This window comes from Podarcis vaucheri (assembly GCF_965113315.1).
Source record: "Podarcis vaucheri genome assembly, chromosome: Z".
Lineage (NCBI taxonomy): Eukaryota > Metazoa > Chordata > Lepidosauria > Squamata > Lacertidae > Podarcis > Podarcis vaucheri.
Window position 1 is genome coordinate 1,871,072 of NC_138758.1, and position 12,489 is coordinate 1,883,560.

The 12,489-nt window shown below is 48.3% G+C and overlaps 2 protein-coding genes across 2 annotated transcripts in view; one reads left to right on the forward strand and one right to left on the reverse strand.

Annotated features, from left to right (window-relative positions):
- Window positions 1-12,489, reverse strand: part of LOC309523905 (uncharacterized protein) — a gene marked incomplete at its 5' end in the record, with an annotated part of 219,544 nt that overhangs the window by 73,082 nt on the left and 133,973 nt on the right. The gene's annotated exons all lie outside the window — the stretch shown is intronic.
- GPC4 (glypican 4) overlaps window positions 4,827-12,489 on the forward strand; it is a 107,507-nt gene continuing 99,844 nt past the window's right edge. The window contains exon 1 of the mRNA XM_082207426.1: window positions 4,827-5,634. Within this exon, the coding sequence (XP_082063552.1) occupies window positions 4,842-5,634 (793 nt within the window). The 5' untranslated portion in view covers window positions 4,827-4,841. The remainder of the gene's footprint in view (window positions 5,635-12,489) is intronic.

Here is a 12,489-nt window from a genome sequence, read left to right on the forward strand (position 1 = left end):
AAAAAATAGTACCAGTTTGCAAAAAGTTAGAAGACCATGAGTTAGCTTTGTCTATGCTTGAACTGCAAAGGAAGGAAAGGAATTTAAGATTGAGAGCAGTGCCTGAAAGTGAGAAAGATAACTTGGCGGACTTCCTTTCTAAAGAATTTTCGGATTTTTGGCAACAGGAGCTGGAGAAGGAAGAAATCAAGATAGTGTCTGCGTTTAGATTGGGCAGAAGCCAAGGCAGAAAGAAGCCAAGGGATTGTCTGATAACCTTAAGATCAAAAGAGGAAAGAGACAAAATACTGAATCTGCATTATCAAAGAACCCTTGAGATTGAAGATTCCTTTGTGGAGATTTTTAAAGATATACCAAAACAGATCCTGGATGTAAGAATACAATACAAAGAGTTGGTTGGTCTGCTGAGAAAGAACGAAATACTTTTCAGGTGGGAATTCCCTCAAGGCCTATCTTTTAAATTTAAAGGTAGGAAAATCAGAATATGATCAGTTCAAGACAGAGACCAATTTTTGAACGACAACGGGGAAGACCTCCTGAAAGGAGCAGTGGGAGTGGAATTAACATCAGAGACAAAAAAAGCAACAGACATTTTGAACCTGACGTTTGGACTTAAATCACCGACAGAAGAAGAACAACTACTCGGAGCGACAGGAGGCAAATAGTTTCAAGATGGCTCTGCAACTTTTAAGTTGGAATTGTAATGGTCTGAACCTCCCTCGAAAGAGAAGAAATGTGTTTTATTTATTGAAAAAAGAACATTTGGACTTGATTTGCTTACAGGAAACCCATGTGACAAGATTGCATAGGAAACTACTCATCAACAAGAGATAAGGTCAAGAATTTATATCATCAGATAAAGTCAAGAAAAGAGGAGTGGTAATCTATGCAAAGGAAAAACTTTCTCCGAAATTGATGTTTAAAGATGAACAAGGAAGATATTTGGCAATTGAAATTCAAGTTCAAGGTGAAAATTTTTTGATATTAGGGATTTATGCACCTAATGAAGGGAAGTTGGAATTTTTTAAGAAGATGCACGAGACACTATTGGACTATTTGGATTATAACTTAATCATGATGGGAGACATGAATGGAGTAGTATCTACAAATATGGACAAATCGCAAAGACAGGTAGTCTCCAAAGATGGGAGACTACCAAAGACCTTTTTTGAAATGACTGAAAATATGGACTTGATTGATATTTGGAGAACAAAGAACCCTCTCGAGAGAGAGGGAACTTTCTTTTCTGAAGCTATGATGACCTGGACCAGAATCGACCAAATTTGGATCACTAGTGGGATGGCTCCAAAGATTAAGAAAGTGGAAATTTGCCCAAAGACTTGCTCCGACCAAAACGCCATAAAGATGGAGATGAAATTCACAACAGCTGGTTCATTCAGATGGAGGATGAATGACACCTTATTCAGAGATGAGGAGATCTACAAAAAGGCTCAAAAAACATTGAAGGACTATTTCGAAATAAATTTAAAAACAGATGTGGAAAAAAGAGTAATCTGGGACGCAAGTAAAGCTGTGATGCGAGGATTTCTAATACAACAAAATTCAATAAAAAAGAGAAATCAAAATGAAAAGAAGGATAAGATCTTGGAAAAGATAAAAGAAGGAGAGAAGAAATTGAGATCTAAACCAAAGTCCCAGGAGATTCTGAGAGAGATTAAGCTATATCAGACACAATATATGGAATTGATGAATCAAGAAATAGAATGGAAGATTAGACAAATGAGACAAAAGACATTTGAATCTGCAGATAAATGTGGTAAACTTCTGGCTTGGCAATTGAAAAGACAGAAATTGAATACGGTTACAAGCCTAGAAGTTGATGGAAAGAATATTTATAAACCTAATGAGATTAAAAATTGCTTCCAGAGTTACTTAAAAAAATTATACTCACAAGGGCCGCAGAAGGAAGAAGATATAGATGAGTTTCTTAAGAAACATGGATTACAAAAAATCTCTTATCAAATTAAAGTAGATCTAAACCAGAAAATAACAGAACAAGAGATAGAAGGCGCCATTCAAAACATGCAGCTGGGCAAATCTCCAGGACCAGATGGGTTGACTTCCAGATACTACAAAGCTTTGAAGGAGTGGTTGCTACAACCTTTGAAGGAAGTCTGCAATGAGATTTTGGAGGGGAAAAGGGCACCAGAATCGTGAAAAGAAGCGTATATCACACTCATACCGAAAACAGAGACTGAAAAGACTCAGCTTAAGAACTACCGCCCTATATCATTACTTAATGTGGATTACAAAATTTTTGCAGACATTTTGACAAAAAGACTGAAAAAAGTATTGGTGGAATAGATTCATAAGGACCAAGCAGGCTTTCTCCCAAAAAGACATTTACAGTGGTACCCCGCAAGACGAATGCCTCACTCAACGAAAAACGCGCAAGACGAAAGGGTTTTCTGATTTTTTAGCCGCTTCGCAAGACAAATTTTCCTATGGGCCTTTCTCGCAAAACGAATTTTTTTTTTGAGTTTTTCCCCACAGGCTCCCTCTAAACTTCAGCGGAGCGGGGCGGGCTGGGAGGGAATCCCTTGGCCCCCCGCCGGACTTCCCGAAGCTCTTTTGAAGTCCGGCGGGGGTCCAAGGGATTCCCTCACCACCGCCCACCTTTAGAAGCGCTCGGGGAAAGCAGCGCGCTTCGCTGCTTTGCCCAGAGTGCTTTTAAATGCGGGCGGCGGTGAGGGAATCCCTTGGCCCCCCGCCGGACTTCCCGAAGCTCTTTTGAAGTCCTGCGGGGGTCCAAGGGATTCCTTCCCAGCCGCCCGCGTTTAAAAGCACTCCAGGGAAAGCAGCAAAGCGCGGCGCGCTTTGTTGCTTTCCCCGGAGTGCTTTTAAATGCGGGCGGCTGGGAGGGAATCCCTTGGACCCCAGCCGGACTTCCTGCAGCTCTTTTGAAGTCCGGCGGGGGTCCAAGGGATTCCTTCCCAGCCACCCACGTTTAAAAGCACTCCGGGGAAAGCAGCAAAGCGCGGCACGCTTTGTTGCTTTCGCCGGAGTGCTTTTAAACGCGGGCGGCTGGGAGGGAATCCCTTGGACCCCCGCCGGACTTCCCGCAGCTCTTTTGAAGTCCGGTGGGGGGAGAAGGGCTTTTCTTCCCACCGCCAGCCTTCAGAACAGCCTTCTTAAGGCTGGCGGTGGGAAGAAAAGCCGTTCTCCCCCCGCCTGCCTACAGAAGAGGTTCGAGGAAAGAGGCGAAGGAGCGCTGCCCCTTCACCTCTGTCCCCGGAGCTTGCCGTTCTCCCCCGGCCTGCCTTCAGAAGAGGTCCGGGGACAGACTGTCCCCGGACCTGGTCTGAAGGCAGTCTCCATAGGAACGCATTTATTGATTTGCAATGCATTCCTATGCTTCGCAAGATGAAAAACTCGCAAGAAGAAAAAACTCGTGGAACGAATTAATTTCGTCTTGCGAGGCACCACTGTATCAGATAATGTGAAGAACATAATAGACATTTTGGAATTACTAGAGGTGAACATAAACACTAAAGCAGTTCTGATTTTTGTGGACGCGGAGAAAGCCTTTGACAATATTTCTTGGAGTTTTATGAAAAAGAATCTTCACGGGATGGGGGTAGGCCAAGGATTTGAGAATGGTATGGGTGCAATATACTCTGAACAAAAGGCCAAGTTAATTGTAAATAATGTGATAACTGAAGAATTCAAAATAGAAAAAGGGACACGACAGGGGTGCCCAATCTCCCCATTACTTTTTATATCAGTTCTGGAGGTGTTGCTAAACATGGTTAGAGGTGACCAGCTGGTTAAAGGGGTACAGGTCGGAGCTAAACAGTACAAGTTAAGGGCTTTTGCAGATGATCTAGTACTTACTTTACAAGAGCCAGACACTAGTACAAAAAGGGTTTTAGAGTTAATTCAAGAATTTGGTCAAGTTGCTGGATTTATACTGAATAAACAAAAAACTAAGGTTTTGGAGAAAAACTTAACAGTCATGGAAAGGGAGAAGTTCCAGAATGAAACAGGCTTGACAGTGGTCAAGAAGGTGAAATATTTAGGGGTTTATATGACATCTAAGAATCTGAATTTGTTTAAAGATAACTATGAGAAATGTTGGTCAGAAGTTAAAAAGGATCTAGAAATATGGTCAAATTTGAAGCTTTCCTCATTCTATCCTCACAACAACCTGTGAGGCAGGTCAGGCTCAGACCCTGGTCCAAGGTCGCCCAGTGAGCTTCCTGGTTGAGAAGGGATTTGAGCTCTGGTCTCCCGGGTTCCATAATGTCACTTAGCTGTAATGAAGTAAGCTCGAGGGCAGCCTGCCATGGAACCAACACGAAAGGAAATAAACAGAATTGTAACCTAAACATGTTGCAGGATACATGTTTAGCTGCTGGTGGTGTCAATAAAAGCTCATTTTCTTTTCTGTCATTGTAATAAGACTTCTTGGTGTAGGGAGCGGCTACCCTACTACCTGAAAACGACCCCCCCCGCGTCTCGACCCCCCCCCCGCGTCGACTTCATTCAGGCTTCCTTCTGCAAACACCTCACCAGGAACAGGCTGCGCGGATCCAACCCTCCGCCTACTTTCAGGGTTTAACGGTGCCCGCTCCATTCTCCTCTCGCACGTCTGCTCAAAAGTAAGACCAGTTGTTTTCAACGGGACTTGCCCCCAGGTGAGCAACTGCAGACTTTTCCCCGCCTCCGTCAGAAACAAGTCCAGGAAACAAGTCCCAGGAAGGCTTACTCGCGAAGAAGCGCATGGAAGATTTTTGCAGCCTACGGCGCGCCGGCAAACACCCACCCACGCACCCCTCACCTGTTCCTTAGGCTCTCATTGAACTCAATGGGTCTCCCTTATGGCGCAGACGGAGGGGGCGGGGCGTGCGGCTTGCCAGGATCGTAGCAGCGGCCAAAAATCTGCTTTTGGAAGGGAGGGGCATCCTAGGGAATGGAAGCGATACCCGCGCAATCTATTTTATTTTTTTAAAAAGAGCCCCTGCGAACTCTCAGCCGCTTCTCTCTTATCTTCATTATGGGCAGGGCGGAGGGAGGGAGATTCGCGATTGGGGCCAGCCCACCCATTCACTGCCCCCTCTCCGCACTCCCATCCCGCCCCCGAGCGCGCCTGCCGGCTTCCCCGCGCGGAGGGAGGCGCGCGCGCGCTTGGAGAGGCGGAGGCGGAGGCAGGGCTCCAGCTCCACTCCGCCCCGCCGGGCTGCTCCTGCTTTTCCTGGGGGCCGCCGCCGCCGCTGCCTGTCCCGGCTGGTGTTTCTGCCGCCGCCGCCGCCGCCGCGTCTTTCCCTCCGAGGCGCCTAAAGTTTCTTCTCCGCAGCGGAGCCGCCGAGGACTCGGCCGCGGTGGGGAGCCTCGCCGCGCGCGGCAGGGCGCCCTCGCCGTCCTCCGCCGGGCCGTGTGGCCAGCGGCGCCCTCTCCTCTCCGGAGCCCGCGCGCCTTCGTCCAGCATGCTGGCCCGCCCACGGCTCCGGCCCCCGGCCACCGCCGCCTGGGGCCGGCCGCTCCTTTGGCTGCTTCTCGCCGCCGCCGCCTCGTCGTCGGCCGAGCCGCGCTCGCGAAGTTGTTCCGAAGTCAAGAAGCTCTACGTGGCCAAAGGTTTCAGTCAGAGCGAGGCGCCCAGCCACGAAATCAACGGTGAGGGGCGGCGGGGAGTTAGGGGGGTGGAGTAGCCGTGGGGGACCGGCTTTGGGTCACTTTCTGCGGGGTGGGGGAAATAGAAGCCTTCTTTGTCGTCAGTTCTGGAGTAGGCTCGGGGTTTAATTTTATTATATTCCACGACTCTTTCTCGCTCTACCAAGACTTTTCCAGGGGGGGGGGGGCTGTCGCTTTTCTCTCCCTTCTCCCCGAGGTTTTGCCAAGAGCTTTCAGCCGGCAACTGGTGTCTTGGACACCCCCGGGGCTTTACTCGCTCCCCCCCAAAAACACACACGTCAAAAACAGTTCTGATTTGGCAACCCAAGCTGTCTGAACTGCCTTGGAAAGCAGGGCCTCGTTGGGGTGGGTGCGGAAAATGGACCCCAAACTCCTCGATACCGGGCCCCCTCCCCCTTTGCAAACTTGGGACAAGGCTTGCAAGCCCGACGCTGTTCTTCTGAGGAAGTTCGATTTGGAGCTCAATCCCGGGAGCGTCTACTTGCATGTAAGCCTCCTGGAGCTCACTGGGACTTACTTCTAGGTAGGCGCGTGTATCCCCAAAGAAAGAATTGGGGAATGGGGATTTGTGTGAAGGAGAAAAATTTGCCCCCCTTTCTCTCTCATTCTTTATCAAGTTGTTGCTTGTGTAAGGCTGGGGGCGTGCGGCGGCGGCCGTGTGGGGAGAGCTGAGGGGAAAATCTCCAGTGAACAAATTGGCAAAAAGCTGTAGCCTTTTATTGCAACCCCCGAATGAACACACACACACACACACACGCACGCACGCACACAATTACAATTTAATTGTAATCTGGGTTCCTGAGTTTTCCAAACACACTTTTCAAGAGAGCCCTGGATTGCAGCCATCTCATTCTTTCTTTAAACAACTTCAGTTTCGGAGCAGCTGAAAAGCGGAGGGGTGAAGAGAGATTATTTGGTGAGGAAATCACCTCCCGTCTCTCTCCCCCAGCCCCCCTTCGGATCTACTAAATGAATTCAGGCAAACCGTGGAGGAATTTGCTGATGGAATTCGCAACAATTGATGCCTCCCAAACCATGTGGCTGTTGCTCTCTTCTCTACCCCCCCCCCCTTGCAGTGGGGTGGAGTTTCTAGCAAGGGAGCTGAACTCGGGATTGGTGGGAAAGAAGGTAGACTGCATTTACATTTCCTTGGCAATTGAGAAGCCTCTGCCATTGAGAAGGCCACACAGTATTCCTACCCCCCCTGCTGCTTTTTTTGTCGTAGCAAAAAGAAAGAATTCAGTAACTCCTAAGTAGTTTTGGGAGGCAAACCATAAAGAGAAGACATGGCTGGTCACCTTGGCCATTGCCTTGACCTGCGTTTCAGGCAGTTGATGAAAATTGATAATGGCCTGGAATAGCCAGGATGCCAAGAAGGATGGTGAAGAAAAACTTACGAAGAGCCTGGCCAACATGGTCAGGCCAAAGGGGCCCAACTAGGCTAGCACCCTGCCCTGCCAGTAGCCAAGCAGATGACCCTGTGGGAAATAGCCTGCAAGCGGGACCCAAGGGAAACAGCCCCCTCCCCACTAAGAGCCCCCAGCAACTGGGAGTCAGAAGCAATACTGCCTTCAACAGTGGAGTGAAGAATCTAACCACTGAGACTAAGCCACAAATGGCCTCCTCCAGGAACTTGTCCAGTCCTCTTTTAAAGCCATCCAAGTTGGTGGCCATCATAGGAGTCAACTCCTGGGGGTTGAAGGGTCTTCTCTCCCCCCCCGTAAAATATTTGAGCCCCCCCAATAAATAGGCATTGTCATTCAAATGGTGTTTATATGCTGCGCCGTGTGAACAATTATGTGGGGCAGGGCTTACCTGTCCCCCCCAAATATTTTATTCAAGTTGGCATCCCTGGTGCCCATTGCTACATCTTGTGGGAGGGAGTTCTAGAGTAAAACTGTTTTGTGAAGGAGTCTTCTGACATTTGGCTTTGTTGGATGGCCCTTGGTGATACTCATCCAGCCCTCCCCCCCCCCCCCCGATATATTTATCTTTAAATAAAAGCAATTAACATGCCCTCTGTATTTTTGTCACATTGCAAAAGCCACATTTAACTTGTTTGCTGCTTGCCAGATTGTGCAGCTAGGCAGCCCCCACACCCCAAGCTGCCATCACCCCCTTGGGAGAGCATCACTTTAACTGGCCGATGAATTTTGGCGGACTTCTTGCCGAAACGTGAGACTCTCTCTGCAGGAAGTTCTTGGCCTTTCTCTGGTTTTACATTTGGACCCCACCAGGCTTTATAAATAGGCATCCTGACTTTTGCCTCTTGCCCTTTAGAAGAGAGTTATTAGCAACACATCCTAGGGAGGAGAGGTGGGAAAGAGAGGTGTTGATTCCCCCCCCCCCACTTAAGAATCAAGAGAGGCTGCATGCATTGTTCCGTACTTTTAAAGCTCATTCAGAACAAATCCTATTCCTAAAAAGAATTCTGGGCACTGTAGTTTTACCTCTCACAGTTACGGTTCCCAGCAACTTTTAACAGGTTGCAGCGAGGGGTCAAAAATGTGTATTGAATGTGCTTTAAAGGTAAAGTGTATGCTCAGCCAGCTGTTATTAGGGGATGGCCTCCTGCATAAAGGACCCTGTTTTAACTGTCCCATCTAGCCCAGGACTGTGTGCCAGCCTCCCTGCTCTCCAGATTACACTTCCATTCAACCCCAGGTCAAGGATGATGGGAGTTTTAGCTTGCCAATATCTGGATGACACCTGGTTGGTCTTTGCTGACTGGTGGCAGCCAATCAGCAACTCTCCAGGATCTCTGCCAGCAAGAGGTCTTCCCCAGCTGATATTCTGCTAGATTGACCCTGGGAAGATGTGCATGCACTGCTGGCCCTCTGAAGGGAGAATGAAGTAAGAGGCCTTACGCAGGGTCAGCCTGCTATTTAGCTCTCCCGCACTTCCCAGTCTTCTTTGACCGGCAGTGACCCTCCAGGGCGTCTCTTTCCTCACTTACAGCCCAGTTCCTTTAAAGCTGAGGAGGACTGGGTTTCAATCCCTACTTCGCCAAGCACTTTGGATCGGTCTCTGTGCATTCCCTTTCCTGTGCCAGGAAATGGGTGGTGGCGGTGGCAAAACCTACTATTTAGGGGTTTTAGAAGCTGATTTCTGTGGAGTTTGGTCCTTTGTCTATCTAGTTCATTACTGTCTGCATGCTAAATGGCCGTCCAAGGAGTCTTATTCCATCCCTGCATAGAGATGCCAAGGCTGGACCTGGGACCTTTTGCTCTGCTACTGAGCTGAGGCGTCTGTGAGAAAAAAATGGATTGCAAGGCACTGCGTAAGGTCAGTACTGCCCTGCTATAGAAGAAGGACAAATCTCTGAGCTCTTACCCTTACAACCACCCTGTGAGGTACGCCCGTGTTCTTATACCTGCCCCCCAACATATAAATAGAACAGTCCTCTATGTAGAGGCTAAGTCCTTCCAGGCGAGGCTCCTGGGGTCTCAGCTTTTTCAAGTTTATAATGGAGGTGAGGCTTGAGTGGATCCTTCTGGATTCACAGCTCAGTCTTGCTGTGATGTTTCTCAAGGCTACCTGAGAATGGGCCACAGAAGCTGAGTGGCAGAGCATTTGCTTTGCATGCAGAAGGTCTCAGGTTCAAGTCCCAGCATCCCCAGGTAGGATCTGCTCCTTGAAACCCTGGAGAGCTGCTGCCAGTCCATGTAGACAGCACTACGGTAGATGACCAAATGGCTGCTGATTCAATATGAGGCACTACTGGCAAAGAAGGGTGCTTTTTCTAGAGTTCAGAACTGCTGTGCCCTTCCAGATGTTGCTCGAAGACAGTTCCCATTGCCCGTGGCCTTTGGAGGGCCACTGATGCTCTTCTCCACCACAGCCTTAGAGATGGTGCCAAAACCAAGGAGGCCACTTTGCGCCACCAAAATGCACCACTGGGAATGTTCATGGAATAGCATTTGTGTAAATCATATGCTTGCAGGTGACTTTGAACAGGCTGCTCCTGTTGCTGCTGTTGTTATATTTATTTATATCCTGCCTCTTTCCCTGACATGCGACTTACTGCTAAAATAGAAGCAGCTAAAAATACAGGGAAAAGCAATCCTTTTTTAAAGAAACGCACACATTTAAACATCAGTAGAATATGGATGCTTTAGCTGAGATTACTGCATTGCAGGGGGTTGGACTAGATGACCATCAGGGATTTCTTACAGCTCTACAGTTCTATGATTCTACACCCACCCACCCACAACCAACCACCCACCATTACAATAAAAAGTCTGGGAGCAGACACCAAGAAGGCCCTGTCCCACGTCCCCAGCAAGTAGGCCTGTGAGGGTGGTGGGACTGAGAGTAGGGCAAAAGCCTCCCAAAAATCTCAGAACCTGGGCACGTTCACATGAGTGAATTATGCTCTATCAGATAGCCTGGACCTAGGCTGTATAGTGCTTAATAGGTCATAGCCAGCACAGTTTGAATTGAGCCTGGAAACAGACCGGCAGCCAGTGGAGCTTTTCTAGCCAGGGACTCGTCTGCTGCCATGGAGCAGTTGGCTGAGCCATGTGTCAGTCTCCCATTATCCAAGAGCACTGCAGAACACCCCCTTTGCAGCTTTGCCTTGATGCATTTGTGTGACAAAGGTACCTTGCACACTTTAAGCAAGCAAAACCGTCGTCACTGCGCTTGCACCAAAACGTTATTTCTCCCTACAACAAGCCTCTTTTTCACAGTTGCTTGTTTCAAGGTTTTTTTCCCCCACCCCCTCCAAAAAGAGAGAGACTGCTGCCTTTATTTTCCCTTCTGAATGACCTACTGGACTGCATTCTCCCAAGGAACAAAGGATGTGCCTTTTTAGCCGGGGCCTTTGAGAGACCACCAAGGACTCTCACCCTGGCGGTGCCATTTCACACTACCCCCACAATAACAAAAATGCATGACTGAATGACTCAAAAATGTGGAGGGTTAAGGCATTCATCTGAGTCTAGGACACTGTCACAACACAGACAGCCCCTAAGTAAATACCTTGACACAGCAGGACGTAGGGAGTGGGAGTAAATCTTCACTGTTGCAGGTGCCCTCCAGGTAGCTGTGGCATATCCTCTTTCCTAGCCATGAACAAAGACAGCGCTAGTTATTTTTTGTGTCTTGGGGAGGTGCCAGAGTTCAGAGGTAGAGCATTTGCAGGAAGACCTGAGGTTCAAACTCCACCCCCTGCATTTCCAGGTAAGCTGGGAGGGAGGGCTGCCTGAAACCCTGGAATGCCAGACTCTGCAGACAATACAGAATGAGATGAGGCTATGCCATTTATTTATTTATCTATACTTATTTATGATAATAATAATTTCAATCTGACCCCCCCCCAAAGGAGCTCAAGGTGACCTATGTGGTTCTCCCCCTCATTTAATCCCCACGGCGGCCCTGTAGAGTAGGCTGAGAGGCAGCAACTGGCTCAAGGTCACCCAGTGGGTTTCATGGACAAGTGGGGATTTGAACCCTGGCCTCCTAGGCCCTGGTTCAGTGCTTTAAAGCGCTGCACACATAGGCTCTGTCTCATTTATTCAGCAGCATGGAATGTTGGAAGGTGACCACTGCAGGGTCAGCGGTATAGGGAGGCTTCCTATCTTTCTGTGTCTTAAAGGAAGGGCAATAGATCAGTGATGGAGCCCAAGCTTTGTGTGACAAAGGCTACAACATTCAAGCCCTGGCACCACCATTTAGCAGGACCAAGTAGGTGGAGGTGCACAGAGCGCCAGACAGACAGTAACTGAACAAGGTTCATTTATTTCATTCAATTATTAAACTTATCACCCAAAGGTATTCAAGCAACTTAAAGCAAAAGGAATATACAATACATAAAGCCATGGGGAACGGGGGGGGCGGTAGGCGTGCAGGCGGGGGGGAATCCTATAATACATGAATATAAAATAACATGGAAATAAATACACCAGCCGTATAGGTAGTGGCGAACAACAATAACAATGTTCAAATAATAATCAAAGCAGTTTTCTGACCACAAATTAGCAAATAAACAAAACTTCCACCTCTTCCTAGCCCAAAAATCACTCATATCGAACCAATATCCTTCCCCCATTTAATCTCCCCACCCAGAAGTCTGTGGGTCCTGTGTCCTCCAGGGATGGTCTGCAAAGCAGGAAGATAGTAACTGCTTTGCAGTTGATCCGGCTGCTCCTCCTCTCCTGCTGCTGGTGGGGTTGCAGATCAATATAGTTAAGAAGTAGATGAGCATAGTGCAACTCTGGAACTATGTGCCTCAGGAAGCAGTGACTGCTACAACGTGGATGGCTTTTGAAGAGCTTTAGACAAATCCTCCCTGTAGTGAGTGCTGTGAGTGCTCAAGGTCTTGGAAGACCTTGAGGCTGATGATCCTGCGGAGGGTCCCAGTGGGGTGGAATGAACCATGCTGGGGCCTGGGAAACATCACAGTGGCAGGTGAGGATACAGATTCAGGGGAGGGTCCCAGCAAACCAGCCTTTCTCAACCCTGGGTTCCACCTGCCTCACCATGAATTGGCAGATCCAGTGCACACAACATCGCTAACAGATGGCAGAGGGGCCAAACTGCCTTGGAGAAGCAGACTTTGTGATATACAGTGGTACCTCGGGTTACATACGCTTCAGGTTACACACTCCGCTAACCCAGAAATAGTGCTTGAGGTTAAGAACTTTGCTTCAGGAAAAGAACAGAAATCGGGCTCCAGCGGCGCGGCAGCAGCAGGAGGCCCTATTAGCTAAAGTGGTGCTTCAGGTTAAGAACACTTTCAGGTTAAGAACGGACCTCTGGAATGAATTAAATACTTAACCTGAGGTACCACTGTATCATTAAATCGTGATGTTTAGCTGCTGATATATCATGATG